At 48.5% G+C, this 26,825-nt stretch overlaps 1 protein-coding gene and 1 long non-coding RNA gene across 4 annotated transcripts in view; both read right to left on the reverse strand.

Moving 5' to 3' along the window:
- Positions 1-26,825, reverse strand: part of IGDCC4 (immunoglobulin superfamily DCC subclass member 4) — a 100,343-nt gene that overhangs the window by 6,648 nt on the left and 66,870 nt on the right. For 2 of the 3 annotated variants that reach the window (XM_075100731.1, XM_075100733.1), the window contains 15 exons: positions 26,443-26,577; positions 23,665-23,820; positions 22,745-23,155; positions 21,835-21,999; positions 20,575-20,712; positions 18,931-19,101; positions 17,991-18,224; positions 13,018-13,125; positions 12,051-12,234; positions 11,234-11,361; positions 10,122-10,292; positions 9,449-9,586; positions 8,843-8,948; positions 7,595-7,829; positions 352-516 (listed from right to left, as the gene is read on the reverse strand). In XM_075100731.1, the coding sequence (XP_074956832.1) occupies positions 352-516; positions 7,595-7,829; positions 8,843-8,948; positions 9,449-9,586; positions 10,122-10,292; positions 11,234-11,361; positions 12,051-12,234; positions 13,018-13,125; positions 17,991-18,224; positions 18,931-19,101; positions 20,575-20,712; positions 21,835-21,999; positions 22,745-23,155; positions 23,665-23,820; positions 26,443-26,577 (2,645 nt within the window). The remainder of the gene's footprint in view (positions 1-351; positions 517-7,594; positions 7,830-8,842; positions 8,949-9,448; positions 9,587-10,121; positions 10,293-11,233; positions 11,362-12,050; positions 12,235-13,017; positions 13,126-17,990; positions 18,225-18,930; positions 19,102-20,574; positions 20,713-21,834; positions 22,000-22,744; positions 23,156-23,664; positions 23,821-26,442; positions 26,578-26,825) is intronic. The other variant, XM_075100732.1, reaches the window with a different exon arrangement.
- LOC142060480 (uncharacterized) lies at positions 1,195-7,584 on the reverse strand. The gene is made up of 2 exons (XR_012661760.1): positions 4,796-7,584; positions 1,195-4,356 (listed from the first exon to the last, which is right to left on the reverse strand). It is a non-coding gene; the product is annotated as an uncharacterized LOC142060480 (long non-coding RNA).

The raw sequence follows: 26,825 nt of genomic DNA on the forward strand, positions 1-26,825 counted from the left end.
CCCTGCTGACAACTGAGCTGTCTGACCCCGCTTGACCACCACCAAAGGAACAAGCCCACAGCACAGGCCCTCAAGGGCTGGCTGGAGACAATTTGAACGATCAGGGGAGAGCTGAGGCTTTGAGCGATTCTTGGAAAAAACAAAAAGCTTGTACTCAATTCTCATCAGTCTCGCTGGTATACAACTCCTGTAGCCAGGAAAAAAAATAAAGCCCCTCATCAGCCAACTAAAGCTAGCTTAGAGAAGAAAACATTTTCTCCTGTGCTGCAAAAAGGAAAAAGGGAGATGGGGAACATAAATGGGAAAAACACATCAAAACACACAAGTCAATAAACGACCAAAGACACCCACCATCATGGCATCGTAAACGAGAGCTTGTAACAAAAGCTTCTGTCCCGCACTGGAAGCGAGCTTCAGTGATCCGTTCACAGCAGAGAGAGGCTCTTTCGTGATGGTGTCCCCGTACCTGGCTATGCTGTTTGTCCAGGGCTGGTTGGCTGATTTATTCCATGAAGACTGCAGAAGAAAAGTGGGAAGAGAAAAGATCCATTTATCACAGATACAGGTTCTTATCCTCATAAACCTGAAATGAGAAGCACTTGAGAAAGGAACGTGCGGGTTGGGAAAATACCGTAGTGTTAGAAGACACAAGTTAAATGAAGAGAAAGCTGCTGATGGCATCAAAACAAAAACGCTCGCTGCAACAGACTCACACAGTTGCCGTGTTAGAACAGGCTTTATCGCTCTGTACATGGTCTGATGTAGAACAAGTGGATAAAAGCTGCCAGGTGCTTCACAACTGGTCACAAAAGGGACTTTCCACCGATTCTCGAATTTTGAGGACAAACAGGTATATCATGGCACAAGACGCCATTTAAAGGTCCACTGAAATCAACTCTCTGCAAAGCTGCGAACAACCCAGAGCGGTATGAGCCTACTGAAAAATAACGCAAAGCTGGAATGAACCGGGACGGCGGGAATCTGGGCCTGAATGGTTAGAGTATTTGCTTTGGCACAAGCGATGCTCTGCAGCGTGAGAAGAACCCTCACCTGTGTGCGCCGGCACGTGTGCTCCAGTAAGAGCTGAAGACAATGCTGAACTGCTTGCTCTGTGGTGCAGACAGACTTCCTGCTCTGAGCTTGGGTAAACACTCTGCCATTCCCCATCAACACAGAGGCACAAAACTGGGGGCCTTATTTAATTTTTTTTTTTTTTTTGCAGCAGACCACCAAGCAATTCTTAGCTGAGCTTTAAATCCCCTGGGCAACCAGTGTTACCTTGTTTGTAGATCTAATTAAATTATATGGGCTGAACACAATTTGTTCTGGGTTCTCTCAGCTTCCCCTTGCAATAAACCGTTGAATGCACACCTCTGTGTATGGGAAATGTGTGCCTTTAAGAGCTGAAGTTATTTAACAGCTCAGACTATTAGTTCACAGGCAGAAAAGTATTTTCTTTCCAGGTTTTGATTTTATTGGGCTGTCCTGCGTATACCTGAGCTCAGCCTCGCTACTGACTCTCATACATATATACACACACACGCTCAGATTTAAGGACCACACGAGCCACTTATCTCTGGGCTTGTTCCACAGCTGTTACACGTTGCCTGGATAGAAGTGAGAGGCTGACACAAGGCTGAAGCGAAGAGAAAAGCCCAACCTGACACAACTGCGAGTGTGCGTGTGCATACAGAATAGTGCTGGTGTGAGCAGGATGGCTGTGTAGGGTGAAGATATACGATGCATCTATTCAAACCTACTGCTCACGGTCGGGCAGGAGGAACCCAGGTTTCTGCTCTGCACATGCGGATGCTACTTACACAGGTCAGATCTATTCCAACAACAGTCAACATACCACGAGCCCAGCCAAGATGGCAAGGAGATTTCTGACATCAGCCTGACCTTGTGTGAGTCATTTGACCTCCTTGTGCCTCAGTCCATCTGGCTGGAAATAAGGTAGAAATACACGACCAGATGTTGTATGAAAGCCAGGCATTCCTAAGTCAGCTATTTAGCAAGACGCAAATGCTACCTCGTGCTGTTGGTGCTGGCAGAAGGCACATTAAAGCGCTCATGTATGCACCGAAGGGCTGCCTGAGCCGTTCCCGAGCACTGTCTGTCCACCCGGACTCAAGCACCTTGTGGGAGGCAGAGTAGCGTTACATCCCAGCACCAACCCCAAGTCACAGGAGCTTTGCTGCTGCCTCAGGATGAAAATTCAAGACGACAAGTAGTAAAGGGCCTCATTTATAGGACAGCACCCTGCAGAACGGTGACGTCCAAACCCAGCGCTGCGGATATCAAGCATTCACTAATTTAGAAGTGGATGCTGGAGGCAGCAGCTTTGCCATTCCTCTCTCTGCAATCCTCAACAATATATTCTGAGCCAAGGGCATTGCCTAATTGCTCCCTTTCTAAGCGGACAATCATTAAACTACACTTTAACAGCAAGAAATCAACCAAGTGATCACACACAGCTCACGATAAGGAATATCACTACATGTGAATACTCAAGGAATGTGTTCAATTTGCTTCTGACGCCATCTGAAAGGCTTTCTGCAGCTCCATCGCTGACTGATGGCTTCTGTGCCTTTTCCAAGGAACATACGTTACTGAGCAAATACTGCCTGGAAATTTCAGCGTTGAACCTACACAAACACGCACACACGCACACAAATGTGTGTCCTATTATAGATGCTTACATGCATATTTGCCATCAGAAAGATCTGAGCATCATACGCATACACACACACAGAGAAAACTTGAAAACCTTCTTGCAGGCATCTTGTGAATACCAAAAAACATGGAAAGAAACAGGCAGCTCTACTGCAATCCCCAATGGACCATCTGTTAGCGGAAATGTCAATCTGCCATGTTTACATAGGTTTTGATGACTCTGGGAACAGCCTGTTCAGCTCTGGCTGAAATTGGCTGCAATGAAGAACAAACTTGTTTTGTACCAGTTTGCAACTTTCAACAAACAGAAAAAACCATCAGCCACACAACATAGCCTATATCCCACATGTTGTTCAAGCACATTATGTCTGAGAAGAAAAAAAAAGTCCCTCTTGGGGCTTAGTCTCTAAGGTTGGGGAGTGGCAATTAACTCTAGGTCTGTTTTCATCACAGACCTGAAGAAAGTCTTGTTTGCCTGAAAGCTTCTCTGCTTTTTTAAGCAGTATCTTTAGGTGTAATAAACAACACTATTTCTTTCTGCTCGAGGCGGGGCTAGTGAATGGCTGAAGGAAGACAAGGAAACATTCTCTTGGTTTTTACAATAGAACAACGAAGGCTAAGAGTGTCAGTCTAATACTAATTTAAAGAGGGAAAAATCCCTTTGTCAGTTCACTGCAAACACAAGAATGAAAACTAATAAAAACATCTTCCAGTAAAAGGTGTTTCCATTACAGTTAAATCCTTATCAAAGCAAACAAGCCTGTTCATTTTTAGCCTTTTTACAGAAACTCTGACTGGTAAAAATGTGCCTAGATCATGTTACCTTTTCAGTGACAAGTAATGATTTCATGCAAATATATGAGCTGAGAATGAACATGCAGGAAATGTCCATCTTGAAACCTTCCCTGTTCTATGAGGATGGTTATTTAAACTAGCTTGAAATCCTGTGCAAAGCAAGGGTGACCAACCACTTCAGATGTGCCCAGCTTTTAAGGGTGTCAGAGCGGAGAGAAAGGATTCATTGCTGAATGGCACCACAGCAGCCGGTGGGAGTGGGAAAACTCCGTTTCATGCAAACATGCAGGCATCCCTGCCCGCAGCTGCGCCTCTTAACAAGAGGCAACGTAACACAGACCTCTCCCCCACCAGATAAAGGAGAATCTCTGCTAGCTGTCACCAGGAGCACCGCTCTCGCCTAAGACTTTTCAGAAAACATTGGGACTTTTTTTCCATGCAGAAAAATTTCAACAAGATGAACAACCCGGGTAGATCCAAGTTCCCTGATGCATTACAGCTTTTGCTCTCCGAGTCACAGGGATGCTTCATGGGAAACACAGTCCCCGTGGGGAGGAGACCCGCAGGGAAGAAGCGGGACAGCAAGCAAGGAAGGTTCCAGCTTGCAAGAAGCACAACAGCAAACGTTCCCAAGACAAAACGCTTGGGTTTGGCTTCATTCAATGAAAAGCTGAAGTCTTCCATAGAAAGCAGATGCTTTTTAACGTTCTCCCCCACCCCCTAAATTGCTTGGCCCAAAAGCAGCAGTGACAGAGATGTCTGGAGCAGAGCCATTTTATCATCCTCAGTCCATCTGTGAGGGGAAACGGAGCTGCATCACCACAGGCTGTGCATTACAGTGTCATTTATAACGCAGGCTACTGAAGGCATCAGCCTGGGGGTCACCTGAAAGGCGAAGAGAGTAAGAGAGGAAAATCACTTGTCAGTGTATTTACAAATCCATGAGTGTGACCACTGGGAACACACAGAAAGGAAGGGCCTGCTAAATGGCTGAGCGTACTCCTGCCTAATGGAGCTGTCAGCCATCCAGAGGGGCCCCGTGCCAACAGCTCGGCTGCAGAGCACCTTGTTGTCCTGCACGCAGGGGCAGGGTGGCCAGGTGGCTCCCCTGGGCTGTCCAGCAGCACAAAGACTGTCCCACCTTCCACTTGCACCATCCTGCACCCCCAGCATCACTCGTAATGGCTCAAGAGGAATCATGGCCCTACGTTTGAAGGAACTGGTGATCTTGACTTGAAAACGACCAAGGAGACTTCTCAAAATCCTTGCCCACAATTCTTTGCAGGAGTCAGTTCAAATCTCAGCCTTGTTCAAGTCTTCCTACCTTTGGTCTCACTGTTCTCCAGCCCCAACACCTGCAAAGCGACATTCACTCACTTCTGACTGCTTATGGCCATGGGGACAGTCCCCTCTTTGTGCTTGTACATCTCCTAACAACATGGAGCCTCCAATCTCCACTGGAACCTCAGGCTGCCACAAGAATAAAAACAATAAAGAATAATGTATGAAATGCTAAGTAACAAGCCAGCTTGTGAAAATCCTGCAAGCATGGGAGCAGCTATTGCTGCCACTGCTAATGGCAAGTGTCACCCAAGCTATGCAGGAGAGGTTTCAGGAGCGTAACTTGAGGACGGAGAGGCAAGCAGGGAACTGGAGGCCACGCAGGCTGGAGCTGCCAGTTCCTTGGCACTGCAGCTGTACAAACCTGCCCAACAGTGGCAGCAGCATTGGACTAAGAGGCTGTCCCGGCCAACATCCTGAGCTCTGCGGTTACATGATATGCTGTTAAATAAAAGGGATCCTTGAGACATTTCTCACTCCCTTTCTTTATTGACTAGGACTGCAAGTCAAAGAACCCAACCTAGAGCACCCTGGGGAACTTCCCCTTGCCAAGCTGGATGAGGAATTTCCTTCCACAAGGATATTCTCTTTCCTGTGGCTCTACCACATTCCTTGCCATGGGTTTTCACAGCCCCAACCACACACAGCATGAGAAGAAAAGAGAAGGCAACAAGGGCAGCTGGTCACTGTAGCGTACAAAGCTCCTGGCAGCACTCAGTTCCATGCAGAGTCCCTGGTGGTTTTTGGCAGCCTAGCTTAAATGGCTGCTGGAAGAAGCTATTTGCAGCACACAAGACAATCCAAGGAACCTACAACCCACTTCTGGGCCTTGGCTAGTAGCGTTTTGTCTGCACGCAGGGAGATGCACACACTCACAACTGCACCTGACTCTGATTTACATCTGTTGTGGGGACCAGGCATGTGTGCACCGGCCTGGCCACACTCATGAGACCTGCCCAACTCCTTGACTGCCCCGCCAGGTAAAATCACATCACCATCGAGGCACGTGGCCCCTTGGCAACTGCAGCATAAAGATGTTTTTGGCCTTGATTATATATGCCAAGAGTACAGGGAGGCTGGAACGGTGCTCAGGGCTGGCTCAGGTGGCACTTCCAGCAGGAACTGGGCAGTGGAGGGAGCAGGGCCTCCTGCGTGGGAGCACATCTCCCTCCAGCGCCCACTCTCAGCAACAACAGCCTGTTGCTCCCGGCCACCACGCGAGCTCTCCCTCATCTGCCAGGTCATCCTCACCGGACAGCACGGGTGACAACACTGCTCTCCGGGTGGCTGTGCGTGGCTGCTCCTCAGTGATCTTTGCTTCCCTATCCACATCCATCAAAAAAACAAGCTCTTTATTCTGCTGGCAAAAGTCCTCAGTGAATTTAGCTCTCAGTGGCCTTTCCCCATCCCGTTACTGAGGCAGAGACAACACAGGCAGAATCACCCCTCTCCCCAAAGCTCTGAGATCTGAATAAAACTCCATTGCTGGATGCTGCCAGCCTCTGCAACAGATGCTGGGAACCCCAAGCTCTCAGGCTTAGCCCTGAGCAACCATGCCTTGGCACTTCCCTCTCCAGCCTCTGCTCTGCAAACATCAAAATCTTTGTGCAAACCTCCGCAGACAGGATTGCTGCTCTGGAAGAGAAATCTGGATATGCTGCCCCCCAAAAGGCCTCCCAGGGGAGGGAACTTCCCCCCACCCCGACCTGTTCTCAGGGTAAGTCACCATCACTGAAAACATTTGTTCCTTATTTAACAGAAAGAACTGTAGGAAATTCCTCACACTCTTCGGCTTGGGTCCAGACAGGCAGCTACATTCCACTAAAATCCACAGATGTGGCTTGGCTGCAAACTGCCTCTCCTTTAGCTGAATGCTGATCTGCCACGGCACTTGGGGATGGCCGAGAGCACAGCTTCAGGACTCAAAGGACTCTTAAAGCCAGCAAAAGATGTTGCATTTCCAAAAGACCATGCCTGCACTGACACTAGCAGCAAGGACGTGTCAAGCCAGGTATCCTGAACTCACCTTTCCTCCAGTGACACACGAGCGCATCGTTGATGCAAACGTGAAATCCCACGCGCTCACAATGCATTTGTTTTACTGAACCTCCTAATTACTTTACATGCTCTCCCTGGACTACAAAGAGAGACATAAACAGATTAGCTAAATTAGGCCAATTAAAGGTTCCCTAATGGAATGAAATGTTTCAGGCAAGCTTGAGAGAGGAAATGGGCAGGGAAGAATGAAAGACAATGCAATGTCAGGCAAACCAAGCAGGATAGGAAGAGACTACTTCAAAAAATAAGGTTCACAAATAAAATTTCACCTTTTGTGTATCTTCAAGGGTATTCCAGTAAACACACTATTTATGGACAAAACTCCTTTTACTCTAAGCAAAAGAGTATCCTGGAAGGCAAAGCATCTACTCTAGACATCACACTTTCTCCCACCATCTGTCTGCCACGGCAACAGGAGTAGTGCAGCTTCCTGCAGCAGTAAGTCTGGTAGCTGCTTTCTGGGGATGAAGGGTCACTGACCCAGGAGATGAAAACAGGTGGTAGATGGCAGGGGGTTCTCAGACTTAGGTCTGACAGCCAAGACCGAGCCAGTCAGTTCCACACAGCGGGAAATGCGTAGCTGCCCAGCACCAGCTTGCAGCCAAGACTAGCAGCTCTTTGCAGAGCCAGGACAGGATCAGACCCTGGCTTCCCAGCAGCGACACACCAAGCAACAGGTCTTGCCTAGGGTGGGAGCCCAGTCACCACATGCATAGGTCCTTACCTTCCTCTTCCCATGGACAACGTCCTCAGGGAGGCTCATGTGGATGAGGCTGTGCACTTCTGTCAGTTCTGTGATGTCCCCCAGGGGCACAGGCGCATCCTCGGGGAGTGGGGACATGAGGGACTCTAGCTCATGTGAGTCCAAGGTGGCACTGGGAGCTGCCACCCCTTGCCTGCTCCGGTGGTAGTACGTGTGGTTGCTGGCTGCCTGGGAGTCCAGGCCTGGCAGGGCCTCCCTGAGGTAAAACAAGCAAGAGCTGACATCTCTCACAAGCTTCACTTTCCTCTGTCCCAAAAACCTATGGACTGCCAGACAGTGATCTCCTCCAGGCCACACAGCCTGTCCTTGTGGAAGCAACGAGGCCCAAGCTCCCGCCCTGATGCTCCTGAGGAAGGGGATCCTCTACCCACATCCTACTGTAACAGCTTGCGCTGCAGCATCCTCTCCCCAGATGCATCTCTTCACCACCTTCACTAATTCTAAAGTTCATACAAAGCATGGGGCTGTGCACAAAGCCCTCCCCTCGCCAGTGGATCAGGAGTCCCAGCACTAGAGCAAGCGCTCTCTAACTCCTGCCCGTGGGGAGTTGTGTCACTCCTGTCACCCCTGCTTTACAGATAAGAGATGCAACAGGATGGAAAAGTTGGGTGACCACATTAAGACGAGAATTCAGAAGTTGCTCGTTCCTAGTCCTGAGATCTGCTGCCAGCTCAAAGGTCTTCAACAACTAAGCTAGTTTCTGATCACTGTCTTTCCAAATGCTTGTGGCTGGATTCAGACCCCTGGGATAGCAGGGGACTTTGGGCTGAGTCCAATCCTCCTTAAACCAGCCCGTCACTCACTGGGAAGTCTTTCATCATTTTCCCAACTGGAAGTTAACAAACCCTTTCCAAACATCCTTGGAGCTGTCCAACCTCAGAACCAAAATACCCCCCATACTAACAGACAGAGGTAACAATCTGGCAGTGGATTTTCCCTTTTCTTTTTTTTTTTCTTTCTCTGAAAAAAAATCCTATTAGCCTAACCATGCAAATTAAAGAGAAACTACAGAGAAAATAAATCAGTGAAAAGATTATACTAAATATGTTCCTTAGCCAGCCAGCACTCCCAAGACTCAATGTCTGTATTAACTGATGTCATCCACCACATCCCAAACAGCCCAGCTGAACACGGGGAAGCAGCTCAGTGTGTTCTGTCTCCTCCCACATCGGCTTCCTTTGCCTCCTGCGAAGGTGAGGTGACACCTACCTCTGCTTGCTGTTGCGGAAGCTGGCACACATGCAGAAGAGTATGCAGAGCAGCCCCAGGCAGACTCCCACAATGATCCCCGTGACAGAGTGGATATCCAGAACATCTAGTGGGGAAGGACAGATACATCACTTCAGCTGGTAGCAGGAAGAAGGCACAAAGTGTCTTATGTTCAAGGAAGCACCAGCTTCACTAAAATCAATAGGTGATGCCTCTATACACATAAAGGAAAAAGATTTACTTGGCAGTGACAATTTAGAGCAGCTTAAAGCAAACTGGCATCTATGCACACTCATTAATTTCATGCTACACAGGCCTAAGAAAGGCAGCAAGACGCAGGCTGCACGTGCCCTTGCAAAGGAGCTGGGAAGGGGAAGAGAGATGAAGTTCGGCTGTGGGGTGGGTTCTGGAGCTGCCCGAGGCCCGCAGAGCTGCACATCTGAGGACTCTGCCGCGACCCTCTGCACTGGCCTATGCAGTCATATCTCGCATCCTGCGCAGTGACATCAGGCGATCACTTGGCAAACAGAAATGCCACCGCTCACAAATCGCAGTCTTCAGCAATGCAGCTCGCTTCCTGCACTGGGACAAAGGGGAAACTCATACCAGACAGCTTCTCCCGGAGGGTGTGCACGTCCTTAACGTTTGAATAGGGACCAGATCCCACGACTGTCTTTGCTCCCATCTTGAAGAAGTATCTGGTGTCACTCTCCAGGCCATGCACTTCCGTGCTGAAGATATTTCCTGATCAAAAGCAAGTCAAAAGAGGTTTAAAATGTGCAGTTCCAAGAGTATTCAGAGGCTGCAGTAAAGTAGCAGCAGAATTCTGTTGGATCCTCAGAAATGAGGGATTTTGTGTTATGAGCTCTAAGAGGTAATTCATACACCTCTTCGGTGTTAATGAACTTGCTGCTTAAAGAGCTGATGATACAGACTGCACGTGGTGTTGCTGGCATAATTCTCCTGGGAATTACTGACTGCCAGTCTGTATGGGCAGGATGTTTGCTGGATAATAATGGTTATTTCAACTGTAGACATGTATGACTCCATGTCTCTCAGTAGTCATGTCCCTAGACTCTCCTGTATGACCAGGAGCAAGGCCCAGCATACACTCCAAGAAAGCCAGCTGCATGAGCTCTTGAATGTTTATTTGTATGTGCTCAAAGTCAGGCAAAAATCAGGGCAGCAGGACTGACCAACCAGGGCTCTGTAGGCAGGGAAGAAGGCAGGAGGAGGAGAAGAACCTGGTGGAGTATTACAGTACCTCGAGGAAGCTCACCTTCTCGTGTCAGCAAGGTCCACATGTCATCTGGCTGCGTGTTGTTGGCATTATACAGGATGAGATACTCCACAATGATGCCATTGGGCTCGACAGGGGGGCACCAGTGCACCTGGACAGCATAGGGGTTGAGGGGATGCAGCCGCAGGTCAGATGGAGGAGTTGAGGGACCTGGCAGAGACAAGCGAAGACCCAGTGTGAACAGCAGAAAAGAGGAGAGCATTCAACCTGCAGGGCGTGACAACTGCTCTGTGCCTTCTCTGGATCCACCTCAGTGGTGCCGCAGCCAGGTTTGCAAGCATGAGATGATGGGCAACCTCTGGGGCCGGACACCTCATCCAAACAAGCTGTGGAGAGCAGAGAGAGCAGGCTGCTGAGCCCAATACAGGGCAGGATTTGTGTGTCATGGCCAACCAGCCACGGGAAAGGTGACAGTGCTGATGAAGCCACGCGGCTCAGTTTGAGGCTGTGCAACATTGGTCATTTTTGAGAGAATATTCCCAGCACACCCTTGTTCCTTGTTGCTTTCTTCTCCGTCTTCCCCAAAGCCCTGCTTGCACCGCAACTAGTCCTAGCTAGGGGCAGGACACACAGCACCTCCAAAGGCCATTGCTGCTCCTCTGTGAAGCTGATACTGGAGAAGCTGTCACAGAGTAAAGAGCTAAAACACTGCAGCTCCCAGGATCATCTCTGCCTTCCAGCCTTCACCAGGCCCAAAGCTAAGAGGTGGAGGTCTTACTGGAAAGCCAGGCTGGGCAAGGCACTCTTGTTCTGACAGTGACATTCAGCACTGGGGACGACCTACTGCCTTAGAGAGAGCTGATAATGCATCACTTATGAGCAGGATTTCTCTGAACCCACAGGCAACCCCACAGTAACAGCGATCATTGCCCCGAATCTCTTTACATGCTCCTCTCTGTTTACAAAGCAGCACTCCTTTAACAGGCTCGGGAAAGCCACCAGGATGTTTAGTGGCTCTCAGCATCTACTCAGGGGCATCATACCTTAGAGGTGATCTGAAATCACATCTCTCAGGGGCACATTAGGAGGGATTTGACAGAGGTTCAGGGAAAGCCAGGAGAAACCAGGATTCAATTCGGATAAATACTCACGGTCAGGAAGGGTGAACCGCTCTACCACGCTGCCAAAGGGCCCATCGATGCCAACACCATTGGACTGCACAGCAAACTCGTACCTGGTGTAGGGCTTCAACCCACTAATGAGAATGTCTTCATCCGAGCTGCCAAAAGAGGACACATTCACAAGGCCATGAACACTAATTGGTTCTCCCTCCCACTGTCACGTTGATACCTTACTGGGAACACTGTAAGACATTATCCTAACTCTTACAGTATTTGATTTTTCACCTAAAGCTTCATCTCCTGAAGTCGTGTGAATGCAAGAGCACTCAGCTCCCAGATACACAGCAAAGTAGGTTCCCAGCCTCCCAGACCATTTCTGATGTACTTGCAGAGAAAGGTTTGAAAACACAGCCTGGTTATAGGCTGAAAACCTGCACAGGAATCTAGATTTAAAATGCATCCCCAAATTGTTGTAACTGCTTAAACTCTAGCAATTTTTAAACCAAACTTGTGAGGGCCATCTCACAAATCATGAATGCTTTGAGGCTGGTCATAATTGCACCTGGTTATATTATTAACAGGGAAACAAGCGTAAATGGTCCAAGCAGAGCAGAAAAAAATGCAGAGACAGGCAGTAAATGACCCCTTGATATTCAAGTCATAGGCAAATCCCAGTGCCGTGTTTCAGCAGTTCTGAATGTATCTGTGACCAAGGCAGATGTTTCCAGTGTGCAAAACACCCAAGATTTTGCACAGTACCAGAACTTCCACGCAGGATCCTCCTGCCCCGTGTTTATTCCTGACATGAGCAATATCTGGCAGATGAACCCTTAGCACCCCTCTTTACCTTGTGTAGTACGTAACAAGAGAAGCGTTTTTCAGGCCCCAGGGGCTGAAGCGCACGGTGTAGTTGACAATTTTGACTGTTGTGAAGTCAGGTTTCTTCCACCTGAGCCATATGGAAGTTGAGCTGTTGGACTCTGCATAGACTTGGACTGGAGGCAGCGGAGGACCCTTCTGCACAGGGGGATCTACAGTGCAGGACAAAGAAAGAAAAGAGACATGGAGATGTACATGATGGTAAGGTAAGGCAAGGCACAGCCACCACAGACACAGAAAACACAGAAAAAACAGGCCTAGGTTGTGAAGCCTGCACCAATACGCTGGCCTCCAGCGTAAGCCTAGATGCCTGGCTTAGCCCTCCTGTGCATGCAGCAGTCCACACTTTTCCTCACGTGTGGGAAAGATCACAATGAGGATTCATGCACCAAGGTGGTGGTGTAGTGCTGTGGAGCACAGGAGGCCAGCTTCAAAGCTACCCACCTGACAGACCCACACCAGGGTAAGGAGGAACCCAGGCTGTTCACCATCCCACAACAGACTGGCAGAGCTGAGAATGGAGCCTAAGTTTTCCGAGCTTTTACTTTATAACACTGCAAAAACCCTGGCATGTTGCTAATTCACGTTCTCGAACCTTTATCGTGTAAGAGATGAAACCCAGGTTATTTGGCATTTCCAAGACCAACCCCTGAGCCGCTAATGGGCCCAGAGAGAACACAGTGAAGGCTATCTGCACCCGATATAAGAACAACCCTAATGAGAAGGGGGATATTTTGCTCCTTTCTCTCCTTCCCAAGATAATTCCTCCAATGCAATTTGCAATGACTGTCAAAGGGAATTTCCTTATATTGGGACCTTCCCCATTTTTGTATTGTCCTTCTTCAAGTTCATCTTTTGCAACTTCACCTCTACCCTTCCTCTGAAGCCACATGCCAAGCAGAAGAGACAGACAACAAATGAAGGGCATTCCTCACCTACTGCTGCTGCAGGTGCCTTTTCTGTTTTGCCCTTCCAAACTGCTGCATAACCATCTTCGTGCTTATTGAATGCCACCAGCTTCACCTCATAGAGTCTCCCAGGAGCTGGAAAAATCAATCAGGGTTTGTCTGGGGTTATTTTTGTTACCAACCCTCCCCAGTTAGAAACGTTTGCTTTGATCTGACCAGCTTTTCTCACCACCCAAGAAAGTAGCTTGAACAGAGTTGTATTTGCTAAAATACAGCAGGGAGTCACCCTTCCACTTCCAGGCTTTCCACATTCAAATACTGCCTCACAACTGGAACACATACCATCACAGCTACTCTCCAGTTCTCCCCCCACTTTTTACAGAAATTATCAGCATCGAATGGACTTGCCCCAGCCACCGAGGGTTAACCAGTGTCACGTCCTGCAGCACATCATCTCAGGATCCCCTTTCTCCTTTGCAAATTACTAAGGAAACCTCTGCACAATGACTCCTCTCTCCCCCCCATGGAAGTGGATGCACTCTATTGTTTAGTGTTGCGGAGTGAGGACATCCCCTCCCCTCCAAAATGCACCTCCCATTTCTAAAGTCCTTTCTGGTGTATTCACTGCTGTGAGGACCTTCCTTCCAGCAAATCCTCACACACCCTGTTAAGTCACTGGCAGCTTTTGTTGTATGGTGACTATTTTGCCTCCACAGCCAGGATTTGCAATTAGAAAAGCAACAGCACACACAAAACCCACACCAGAAACCTCCTCCCATCAGACAGCCACGCACTCTATGAGGACCCTCACACTTGGACCCAAACTGATGTGCAGGACAGGGTAATCTATCTCCAAGCAGTGCTGCCTTGGTCCAAAATTCACCTCCCTCTTTCCTCTGGCCTTTCATCAGCTGAAACACTCCTCTGCCCTCTTAAGTAACATCTAAGATTTATTTTTAATGGAGATGTTTAATCAAGGAAACAACTTGGGAGATACAAAGTTCTCACATAAGACACTCGCCAGCTTCTCCCTTCAGCCCATTCAGAAGTTCAGCGAGAGCAGTGCAGACCGTCTTTGGTTTCCTTGGCTGCAGCGCGTTGATGAAGTTCGTTAATTTGGGACGTGCCTGTTCATTCCCTGCCCTGATAGATCACTGCTCTCTTTGCCAGACAACATAAGCAGAATGCAACCTTTCTTATTGATGCCAATTTTATTATTACTGCACTGATTAAGCTCCCAGAGGCTAATGGTACCAATTACCAAAGGCTTTCTCTGCTCCACAACACATGTTCGCACTCAGAATATAAAAACAGTTCAGCCACATTTTTCTCCCCAAAAGAATCTGAAAAGCAAACAGAGTTTTGTCTGTCTCCAATACAGCCTGATCTGCATTTCCACACTCTCCAGCCATAGGAAAACGTTTCAAACCCACACAAGGGGGATGAGACCAAAGGGCACTCATCTTCCAAACAGCTGGGACCAGGGGCTTGGTGGAACAAAGAACCCCACAGCCCATCCCTTGCCAGTACACACACTCCACCTCCTGCCTGAGCGTTTGGCTGGGCTTCACTGGGACACGAGCTCATCGTGGATGATGCGACCCAAAACGATGAGGAAGAGCTCACAGATGCGATGCAGCTGTGGGCAGCTCCTGTTGGAGAATGAAGTGAAGGAAAGGACAAGTCCTCCATCTCCGTCCCTGGGTAGGATCAGTACAGCAGCCGCTTACACGTGAAGCCCGAGGAGCTCCACTATAAGATCAAGCGATTCGCATTCTGAAAATAGGGTTATTTTGGATTTCTCAGTCAGAGGCTTGGCTTCAATTTTTATACACAGGCCCAGATGTTCAAGCTCTTAGAACATGCAGACATAAAGCTCTATCAAGCTGTCAAGAAGCTGGTAGGCAGCATGAAAACAGATGTATTTCACTGCATTCCATCATACATTAAATATAAGCAGAATAATCTAGTCCAGATTATTTCAAATCACTAATCTGGATGACTGCATAATATATCTAATATGCTAAATATGTTGTTCTACTCAGTCTTTCAAGGTGTTCATGTTGGCCAGATGCCACATGCCATTCTTTCCTGTAAGTGGGAAAATACCCTGATCTCCAGGGAGTCACTCAGAGGAATGCACTCTTCCTTCATGGGAATGTGGAAGACATGATCAGATCCTTACCGTTTATTTTTCATGTAAATTACGGCCCTGGTAGTTGCACACCATTACAGAGACTAACTGCTAGAACATAGATGGAAATGAATGAGAATTCCTCCAGGAAAAGCCCTCCTGGTGATTCAGGACAACTTCCTTTTGATTTTGTGGGCTCATGAAATTGCTGTATTTCTTACATGCCTTTGAACAGCTGCCCACCTCTCTCACAGGATTTCAGCACATAACTCTCAGGCAAGATACAAGGTGTGCCATTAGCAATATCGCTCTAAGGAGATGTGGCTCGCTCCAGAGGTTAGCACGAGCATGAGTGAGAAGTATTCTTTTATTTCAGACAGCTCAAATGGAGATCGCTGGGACATTACCAAAGGCAAAATCAAGAAGCCAGATGCTGGGGGTTAGGCAAAGGTTGAGGAAGCCTGCAGGATAGAGAAGAGGTGGTGGATAAAGCTGGCATTATTTTAGCAGCAGGACCAGCCAATGCAAGAGAAGACAAAACAAGATTATCTTGCACTGGACCATCACAAGGACCCTTACTGCAGCGTGAAACACAGTCTGATGTTACAGGAAACTAGGGAGGGAAACACGGGCAGGGCTCTTTGCTGGTGTAATTGCTGTGCTATTGCTATGAATCAACAGTAACTGTGCTCAAGAAGCTCTGTCCAAAGCTGCTTTCTGTACACCCCTCCACCTCTGTCTGAGGCATGCCTTGAAAGGAGCTGTGTCCCCACAAAGTGCTTCCCCTCTTGCACTCCTGTGGTCCTGGAAAAAAACCAAGGAAATTCAGGAAATCAAAACCAAGCTGTGCAGGAACAAGCAGGGATGTTTTGTCTCTCAGGCCACACCCCAAACCAGGACAAGAGGCAGAGCGTTGGTTTCCCTGGCACTGCAGGGATGTGGAGCTAAGGGGCATTTAGTGACTGCGCTGCAGCAGCACGTAGCCCCCGGCGGGGAGCATGCACCTTGTTTGCACTGACATGGTATGCAACCATGTCTGAGCTACAGCCTTCTATTCCCAGTGCCTAACCCTGGGGTTTCCTGACACCTTATTTCTTCAAGCTCTTGAACCAATTTGTAGTTTCAGCCATGACACCTCTTCAACAGCCCACCTCCCGTGGGCCAGCCCGGGCAAATTTCACTCTCCTACCAGACAGCACCATTCACCACCCACCCCTCACCCTGACATCAGGAGATACCCAACACTGCCTCTTGAGGGTATTTTGTTTCACTGTTTTTTACAGAGGGATCTTACCACTGCTGTGCTTCCCAGGCAGACATCCATGAGCTGAGAAATCCCCCCAGCTGATTCCCTGTCAGCCAACGTGCAGTAGCATAGATCATGTTAGGGCTGCCAACCTTTCCCGAGACTGCTGGCCACTCTGCCTACGAGACTCCTAATGCAGACATAAGTACCTGCGCAGGGTAGCTCTCTGCCATAAAACTAAACTCTTCTAAATCCCAACCACTCCTCCTCGTTTCATGTCCAGACCCCCTGCCTTTGTCCACACAGCCAGATTCCTGACCCCTTCCTTCACTGTACGCGTGCAGGAGCACGTCATCCAATAGCATAAGGGGAAGAAAAGAGAACATCCACGGCTGGAAGAAACCCGAGACTCTCTTCCTGACACAATGATAGCTGATACACAACCACCAAATCATAAGGAAGCCATTAGGGCTTGACGGATGCCCAAATTTAAGGAAGTAATTACAGAAGAACAAGCAGCCTTCTCAGCATCATCGTGCCAGAGCATTTGGAACCAATTCAGCCTGCTCCCGAGTCCCTCTGCTAACTGACTTGCCAGTGGTTAGTGCAGCGCGTGATGATGTTCACATGTGGTTTCCTCAGTGCAATAATTACAGACCTAAATTCTTCAGAGAAACTCATAACTGTTAACACCCTCTCAGTGGCAGGATGGTTTCAACATGGCTGGAAACCTACTTATTGATGACACAGACTGTCTTTCCAGGTGCTGCAGCCTGACCTTTACACTATGCATAACACATATGCTAGATGTGTAAGATGAACCAGCGCGAGAAACACTCGCCCTGCAGTCTCAGCTCACTGGGCAGTTACAGGGATGAAGCATGAAGTGGGGGGTGGAAGAATTCTAAGAAGCAGAATCCTGTTTCAAGGACGCATCTGCCATGACTCTCTCCTCTCTCTTCATCCTGTATCAATGGGCAAATCAACTAATTGGCATGATCAGATGTTAGAAACATAACTCCTTATGGGAAATGCCAAAAGGAGTTAGGCAGGCAGATCTGACTGCGGTACAGACTTGTTCTCCAGCCACAGACACTCACTTTTCTACCCCCTTTCCCTTAGGGGGAGGTGGAGGGAATACTGACCTCAAATTAGCATGCTGTGAATTAACCCATCTCTGCATTTTAATGCAGAGAGCTTTCAAATAGCGTGTAATTATGGAGCTTCGTAGAAATACACAGGGAAGGAGAGATATTGTCCTGACTGGAGATTTTAATCTAGGTAGTCTTTATAGTGACACAATAAAAACCACTAATTGATTCAGATCCACTTATTAGAGTATACTAAGTATATTAGTAGCCCTTGGTTAAAAATACAATCCCTACTACACCGGCATCAGAAATTTCTGTATTTTAAACTCTGCTTGGAACAAGCCCGAAGAGCCCCACTCCAGAAATGATTTTGGGTGCCCTTAAGGCTTAGCTCACACAGTCCTGGTCCTATGTATCTGCAGCCAAGCAGATAACTGAGCTTCTTGGAAGCATCCCAGCACTGCTACAAACTGCAAGAATCAGACCCTGGGTTTCCACACCAACTGCTAAGAAGATGTAACCAGCTAACCTAGTCGAGTCAGCTCATACTGCTTCACTTTCTTCTTTAGTTTTATGGGTCCTACGTCCCAGCTCTCGTCTTCAGCGCCATCCAAAGGGCTTTCATCGCTGGACTCCTCTGGGCCCACTTCTCGGTAGTAGAGCTTGTAGCCAGATATCTGGGCATGGTTGGCTGGGGGCTGCCACGTTATCAGGAGAGACTCCATCTTTGCCCGGACTTTTAATTCTGTCGGGGCAAATGGAACTAGAAGAACAAAAAGACAAGAGGAAAATGTTCAGCCACTTGTCTCCAATACCCCGCTCTACTGAATCCTCCCTGTCCTCAGCAGTGAGGGTGGGATGTGAGGAGAGGCTGTCCTGTGAGAGGGATGGCTCTGCTATCTGACAGAGTGGTACAGTTACGCTCTACTGTTGACTTTACCAGCCAGGTGATACAGGAAAAAACAATGTCACAAAGCCCCTATGGGAATTTCTCAGTGTACTCCGACGTAACACCATCTACCACTGCGGGAGACTGGCTTGGGCTCAGCTCTGTTTGGCAGAATTGTCTATCCACTCCCAAATGTCGTAACACTGGGGTTTGGGTTTTTTGTTTGTTGTTTCTTTCTTTTTTAAGAATTTTCACAGCTGTATATGGAAGAAGGAAAGACCAACTACCCAGGCAAGCAGCAAGACACCGAATCATAGAATAGTTTAGATTGGAAGCGACATTTAAGGATCATCTAGTCCAACCCCCTTGCAGTAAGCAGGGACATCTTCAACTAGATCAGGTTGCTCAGAGCCCCGACATACAGGGGCTGCTCAACAGAAAGATCAAGGTGGGTAGTTTGGTCTAACCAAAACCAATGGTTGTAATTCCCTAATGAAAGCAGACATCCCTCATCATGCATCAAGTTCCCCAATGTCCTTCAAACCCCACTCCGAATGCCAGGCATCACCCAGCCTCCTACCATGCGTCTGGTTGTCTCTGTCAGGAGTCCGATGCTGGGTCCACTCAGAAGGGGCCCCATAGCCCACGCTGGTGCTGGCTGAGATGCGAACTTTGTACACTTTGTTGGGATGGAGCGAGTAGAGAGTGATTTGTGTCTCGTTTCCACCCACTTCAATGGAGGTAACCTGATCTGTTGGAACCAAGGTGACACCATTGAGAACATGGTTTTGCCAGTCAAAGGAAAATACAACTGAGCAGCCAGAAAGCCTTCCTATCCCAACATGGCCCGCACACCCTCAGCTGGCTCGGCTTTGCCCAGTGAAATCTCACGCTACCAGGAAAAACCAGAACTAAAGACTGGGCAGAGCTGATATCCTGACTGACAACCCCTTTCATCACATTCAAAAATGCAGGTTGCCTCAGCACCACTGAGCCTGCCCTGGGGGGGAGCTGTCAGAAATGAGCTTGCTGTCGTGATGGCAGAACATGAGCAGATGACATCAGAACATGAGATGGCAGCTGATGCTCATTGCTGTATTTAAATCCTCACCTTCATTTGAACCAGAACTGTCCAGCAGCCCTGCTTTCTGCACAATTCACACCTTCACCCACATCGGGCTGAGGTTTTATCACTCCCTCTTAAGCCCACCCAAGTTCATAGGGGAGATAACAGAAACTTTAAACTGAGAATGGCCTGGGATTTTCACTGTAACAACTAATTGATCTTGCTGAAAATCATATTGCCTGTTTGGTGAATGCAGAGGTCTTGCTTTTCAGCTTCACCTGGAGTAAACTCAGCTGGGAGCACTGTTCCTGCTATCTAACAGCATATTGCTGAGTGTGATTCCTGGACTGCAAATGTTTCCAAGGTTTTACGATGCCACAGAGCCACGTGCAGGCTCAGGGCAAAAAAACAAGAACCAGGAGTCACAATGTAGACTACTAATCCAGATCAAACACATGGGAACATGTCCAGCACTTCATCACGCTCCCCATCCTTCCCTTACTAAGAATAATGACCCTGGGAAGTGAGAAGCTGCAGAGCTTTGACGGTTTTAAGGGCAAACACCCAAAAGGATTTGCAAAGCAAGCACATGTGGAATTGGAACAGCCACATTCAGCACAGGGAAACACTACCATCCCTGCTGAAAGCTTCTTATAGTGTCTGACAATATAAATAGAACCGGATAAAATTCAGCAATAAAGCAACACAGCCTGGCCAGGATAATTGGGGTTTTTTTTTCCACCAGAATCACTTTGATTAGACTCCATTTTAAAGGAATCAAATGCATTTACCCTTCTTCCCCAACCAGCATAAAGCTCTTCGCCCAAAACACACAGTGCAGATGGCACCAAAGGACTGCTCATGCAAACATGCATGGGGCAGCACAAACACGCAGGAGACAGGCCATTCCGCTGGAGGCACAGGCTCCTCCACAATCACAGAAAAAGGCACCTCGAAGTAGTGTGAAGAAGCACAGCACCGGCACTGCCATGACCACCAACAGCAGAGTCAGGCTAAGAGAGGGAGCTGTTCTCCTCCCTTGGGTTAAAAGGGGTCCCTCCATTTTCAGCCTTGTACCTCCTCCCCTTGACATGACATGCTGTTAACACTGCTGGAGCAAAGACACAGCACCCCCCCCTCAAATGGTGCTTCCCTCACCTTCCTTGAGGGTGCAGTAGTCAATCTTGTACTTGGTTATCCTGCCGTTACTCAGCTCTGGAGGAGGAGGCAGCCATGTCACACGGATGTCACCAGGAGTCATGCTCGAAAGGGACAGCTGAGGGGCAGCACTAGGAACTGGGCAGAAGCAACAACGGGAAGTCAGCACAGACCAGGACAAGACCTCGACACACCTCTGCCAGCTCTCTCAGTTGGCTGGAGGCCACTACCTGGCCTTGGTCCTGCACAGCCACTGGTGACATGCTGTCTGTTGTGGGGGGAACCAATCCCCACAGCTCAGATCACCGGCAGGGTGTCTGGGGATGGGAGATGGTGGGCTGCTCAGCTTGAACAGGCTGATCAGAGCCTGCTAGCCCCACCACACTACCCTCTAGGGAAGCAAAATATAACTGACCCCGTGTCCACTGCAAACTGGACAGGTTAGCACAGACCAGCTAATCGGCCTATCCTGTACTGTGGAGCACGAAGGAGACACTAAAGGAAATTACTCTTAGACCCAGACTTCAGTCTGGGAATGTCCACTCCCTTGAGAATCACAGCTCTGTGCTGCAAGCTGCTTTCATGCTTTCAACTCAGCTTTTCAGGCTTCAGACATATACACATGGGACCACGCAGTTCACTACGTCAGGAGTATTAAAAGCACATAATGCACCCTGCAGCATAGCAGGGGCTTGCACGAGGTCTGCCAAAACCATCGCTTCTTGCCTCTGTCCTGCAGTCTGTTGAAAGCTGCACATGCCTTCCCCGTTGGGCAGCTGTCCTTCTGGCACTCTGCCTTTACTGCTCACAAAATGCTACGTGATAAAAGGTAAAATGAACACAAACTACTGGTTCTTAAGGGATCCAACATCAAGGCCGCTCCCAGCCCTACAAACTGCAATAGATGCCTTTCTTTGGAGTTGAAATCAAGTCCGAGCCAGAGTCGAGTTTGGAGCAATATCGTATTAGCTAGGTGAAAGCCCAGAGGAGCTGACTGCAGTTCCTGCAGGATTCTCATGGACCCCAGTGTCAGTGAGGTCATTTCTATACTCTTCATCACCTAAGCTGACGACCAGAGCAGGGTGCTTTAGTTTTGGTTGGTTTGTTGGAGTTTTTTTTAAAGGGCTTCCGCAAGAAGCTGTAGGAGCAGCAGGTTTAGGCTTCTAGGAGCTGATACTATTCTCCATAGCATTTCAATGCTCACTGTGACACAGGCCAAGAACATTTTTTAGGCACCAGTACCCATCTAATTCAACGCACCGTCCTCCAGGGTCTGAACAATGATGGAAGAGGATGTCCGGCTGGCTCCGAGCTGAGAATATGCAACCACGTAGAAGACATAGTTGGTATTGGGTTCTAGGTCCTTGACTTGCAGCTCAGTGGTATCATTATTGACAGCAAACTGGTATTCCACGTTATCTGTTCCTAGAGCCAAGGAAACACTGATCAGCAGGTCAGTGAACTGCCGAGACACTCCTCGAAAAACCACTTAATTCACAAGGTCCATCCTGTAAATCCACCTTAAAAATCACTGTCTTCAATTTCCCCAGCACCTGCACAAATGCAATCTCCTATGTGAACTCTTCACGTAGAAACATTCAATGCCCCCATGTTAACACCTCCATTTTGACTCAAGCTCCTTAATCCAGGCTAAGGCAGCTCAAATTACCAGCTTAATTTTCAGAGGAGCTCTGGCAACAGTTCAGCAAGAGTATCGGCTTGCTGGCTGTTTGGGAAGACAGACCCCAAGAGACCTAAGTGCCTCACTTCAGATTCTGGGTGTGAATAATTCAGTGATTACCCCTGGACACAATGTAGCGGTTTAATAGCTCCATTAATAATCACACCCTTTGCATATACAATCGATGCATTGGAGGGAAAAATAAGGATCAGAAATAAATTTCCAGAAGTGCCTGGTCCCACTAGAATCCAGACAACTTGGCTACATGGATACGCTACTGCTGGTCAACAAGCCAGTATATGTCGGCTAATCCACCGGCACTGTCACAGGCTGATGCTGACTCCAAGAGAAAATTCCTTTAGCTGCAAAGGAAAGGGCTAAACTAACTGGAATTGCCTCACACTTGTCACTAGCTGGGAAAGAAAGTCAACCCATGCCTTGCATCTTGTACCTGCAACACAGCTGTGTTGCAAGGCAGGTAACACCTACCCACAGCCCGCTGGTAATGTAACGAGAAGCCAATGATCTGCTCGCTGTTGTACTCTGGCCGCTCCCAGGAGACAAGGACTGTGGTGCTGGAGAGGGACACGGCTGACACCTTCTTGGGAGCGCTGGGCAATCCCTCCCGCACGATCACTGAGAGCTTGGCAGTGGCACAAGCCATGCCCAAGCTGTTCTCAGCCACGCACTGATAGTAGCCAGCATCCTCCAACCCGATCTGATTGATCACGAGGCTCCCGCTGCTCTGCACCTTCACCCGCCCATTGGAGAGGATGGCCTCGCCGTTCTTCAGCCAGTGAATGGTTGGGGCTGGTTCACCCTCTGCCTTGCAGACAAACCGGGCCGTGCTGGCTCTGGTGCGTGAGATGGTTTCAGGAGCCTGGGAAATACTGGGTGTAGCTGGGAGGAAAGAGGACAAATTAATGCAGGAAGGAGGAGGAAAAGATAGCAAAGCAAATCCCTTCTCCTCCCCGCTCGGTGCTATGTTTTATTCAGTAGCAGCTTTGCTTACAAGATAGGATTTGCCAGGCAGACTCTAGAGGCTTAATTTAGACTCTGTCCAAAAGGAAAAATAAATTCTGTATCAATCACGTACTGCAATCCCTGATCCTAGGCTGTTCTCCCTGCTGGCTTCCATGATACTGAAAGTTAATTGCTGATACAGATTTCCATGAACAGAACCCCGGAGAACAAGAATAAGGCATAAAACGGTTCAGTAAATACAAGGAACTAAACCCCAAATTAAAGAGGTAACACTCCCACTGAGAGCTATCCCAACCCAGGGCCTCCTGGCTCTAACCTGGCCCCCATCTTACCAAGCATGGGCTGCAAACGCAACCTCACGAGGAGCTCCTGGATGTTGGTGTAGGTAACCTGCAGCTACGTGGCACGTTTATCCTGCTACTCACCAAGGACCCGTAGCTCAGCTGCAGCTGTAACGAACTGCCTGGTCTGGGGTTTGTTAGCACGGCAGACGTACACCCCTGAGTGATGGGGCTGGCTGGAAGGAATGAGGAGATTTGTCCGGCCCAGCACAATCACATCTGTAGAAACGGGCTTTCCATCTGCAGGAAGAAACACGCACAAATGTGGGAGGGAGCCCCAAGCTGCCCTTTAGGAGGGCTTGTAAACAACACATCTACTAGAGCCAGGATCGCAGCTGGGGAGCAGAGAGAACCCCAAACCCCAAACCCCAGCCCAGAGGGGAATTCCTGCTGGGACACTCCCTCAGTGCTTGACCAAGCATCAGTCAGCCCAGGCTAACATTGGCCCAAGGTTTAGTTCAGCCTGTAATAACCAAAAAAGTTCTGGTTCAGATCAAAATAGTCTCCGAAGCCTAGGGTGTTCCTGCAATGAGATTCCCTAGGAATAGCTCATTCAAGGGAAAGCTACGCTAACACACATTTTGGAAAAGCTGCTAGATCTGCCTGCTGACCCCCATGCATGGACACACACGTGCCTCCTCCCCTCACTTGTTAACACAAGTGTCAGCAAGAGCACTGCATAACTAACAATACGGGGCTTCTGCCCTCCTCTGGGTCCTGGACATGAACCCAAATTTACTGAGCTTCTTGATTCGTTCTTTGCCCCCAGCTTGGCACCTGACCTGTAAGGTATGAGGATGACACCAGGTTCTCCTTGGGGCTCTGGTGTTCGGGTCAGAGACACAGGCCGTGAGCTGCCCCCTCCCCATTCTCATGACTAGAGAATGCTGAGTAGGGAAGGAGGAAAGGGTAGCTCTGGCCCCTGGCCAGAAGCTGAGCCGTCCTTCTACAAGTTCAAACAGCCCTAGGCTCCTCAGCCCGTCACGGACAGGGGAGTAGGCTGGTGCTGGGCACTGCTTACTCTCAGCACTGCTCTGATGTGAGCAATGTGGGGACCATGGCGTTGGTACCTCTGAATGAGTGTGGGGGAGCAAAGGCAAGAGCTGGGGACAGGGTGTGGGCAAGCACAGTCTGGACAAGGAAAGGCTCAGATGGGAGATCAGGAACCCACAGCCAGCTCTTGGCAAGAGTTAGTGGGTTGGGAGAGCCAGCTGGCTTGTGCAGTACCTGAGCAACACCAGACTTTGTCCCTCTCCACCTGCAGAAGCACAACTGTCCTTCAGACAGCAAAAACTCCCTACTCGCCTGCCGTTGCCTCTCACAGGTTCATCTGAGCCTCTCTCGATACAGAAGCAGAAGCTTCCCCACTGTGATCAGCTGCACCTACTTAGCACCGACAGCAGGGAACACAGCCGAGATCAGATCCTCTGCCCCCTCCATCCGTTTTGGGGGTCTTCAGATGGCCTCACAGTTCAGTGGCTGCACGCTCAGAGGAGAAAATCTGTGCAGCCCATTTGCACTGGAGTGGTTTGAAAATCTGACTCCAGATGGTAGCAATTAGCTGACACCACCAAGGCTGGCAAGAGCCAAACTGGCAACCTGGAGGTACAATCCTCGGTGTTACCTACATGACTAATTGTCCAGTAACCCAGCCTCCTCCTTAGAAAAGTCTTGGAAAGAAACACAGAACTGTGAGCACAGTTAATCCATTTCTTCTAATTTGAAGAGTCCACACTGGGAAGCAGAGCAGGACCAAGCAAACACTTTAAAATAAAGCATGCAAGGAACTGTTTCACCAACCTTTCCCTTTTCCCCCTCCTCTTCCCCTTATCCAAAAAACTTTCATAGTGTAAGTAACTCTAATATTTACTCTACTATGGGCATCAGTAGCTCTCAGTAAAACAATGAATAAGTGATATAGCATGGGAAATCTGAGTTTCCGCCAGAACATTTAATTCTTGCTGATTTGATTTCCAAAGTCACATCCTCTGAGATTTTTTTTTTCCCCTCCTTTTTTGTGGGGAAGAGGAAATATTTGTATATACTAAAATCACTGCCTGTGGACAAGTCTGGGCTGAAGACCCCCCACAGCAAACGGTTACAGGGGAGAGAGTCTTAAATCATGACCCAGATTTATGAAAATGACTAAGAGCCTTTTCTATGGGAGATCTGAATCCTGAGCTGAGCTTCAGTCAAGAGTCTCTGAAACACATCTGACGGATGCGATACTTGGTGAAGGGACACTAGCATCCTACTCGTGGCTTGGGCCATCAGCCCTGGGTAACGTATGCCAGTCTGGCTCATTTGTACATCCCCAATGAGACCTAAGCATCTTCTCGATCCTTCCATTACCAATCTGACCACAGTAAGATTTTTGAATAAGAAACTGCCAGCAACACTCCCAGCCACTCCAATGATTAACATATCTTATCATGTTTTATAATCCTGCAAGATAATAAAAGTTATTTCTCCAATGCAGTGGCAGATTCCACAGAATCCCCACTAACCTCTGAGTCCCTGGAGGAGTGCCAAAGACCTGACCCCATCTCATGACCTTCACTGCTCAAGCTCATGAGGATGACTAATTTAGATCAAAAGGCATCCAGGCACTAGAACTTCATATATTTCATAGGTCAAACAACTATAAAGTGAACTGCGTGCTTTGTAACCTTCTAGATTTAATTAGTAATTCCAGTTTAGCAAGGCCACCCTACACTGCAACGCCACGTGCGTCATTAGGTACTGATGTAACAAGCACTGTTCCTGTGCCACAGATTTTCCCACCTTTTAATAGATTTTTTAAATAAACTTTCCACAGGTTCCTCTTGACAACAAAAGCTTAATCCTGTCCCTCATGCTCACCCTGTCGTATCCAGGAGACGAAGGGGGTGGGATCAGCAGCTGCCATGCACTCCATCACCACGCTCTCCCCGGCCACCACCGTGGTGTTCTCTGGAGCAGCAATAATGGTGACATCTCCTCCCGCTGGCTGGGAACCTAATGTCAAAAATAAAAGGAAAAGTCTGTCCTTACAAATTGCAAAGTCCCCTGAGAAGCACAGAACGCAGAACTCAGACACCGCAGCTGTGCATCCCCAGGTAGTCTCATATGTGGTAACGGTTCACGCTCAGTTGGAGGAGAAAAGCATATCTTGCTTTTACATGACTACAATATTTTTACTAAAGAAATGAACACAGGGGTGCCCTGCAGATTTACTCTAATCATGCTGGCCCAGGTAAAAATTA

Source organism: Phalacrocorax aristotelis, chromosome 7, assembly GCF_949628215.1.
Source record: "Phalacrocorax aristotelis chromosome 7, bGulAri2.1, whole genome shotgun sequence".
Lineage (NCBI taxonomy): Eukaryota > Metazoa > Chordata > Aves > Suliformes > Phalacrocoracidae > Phalacrocorax > Phalacrocorax aristotelis.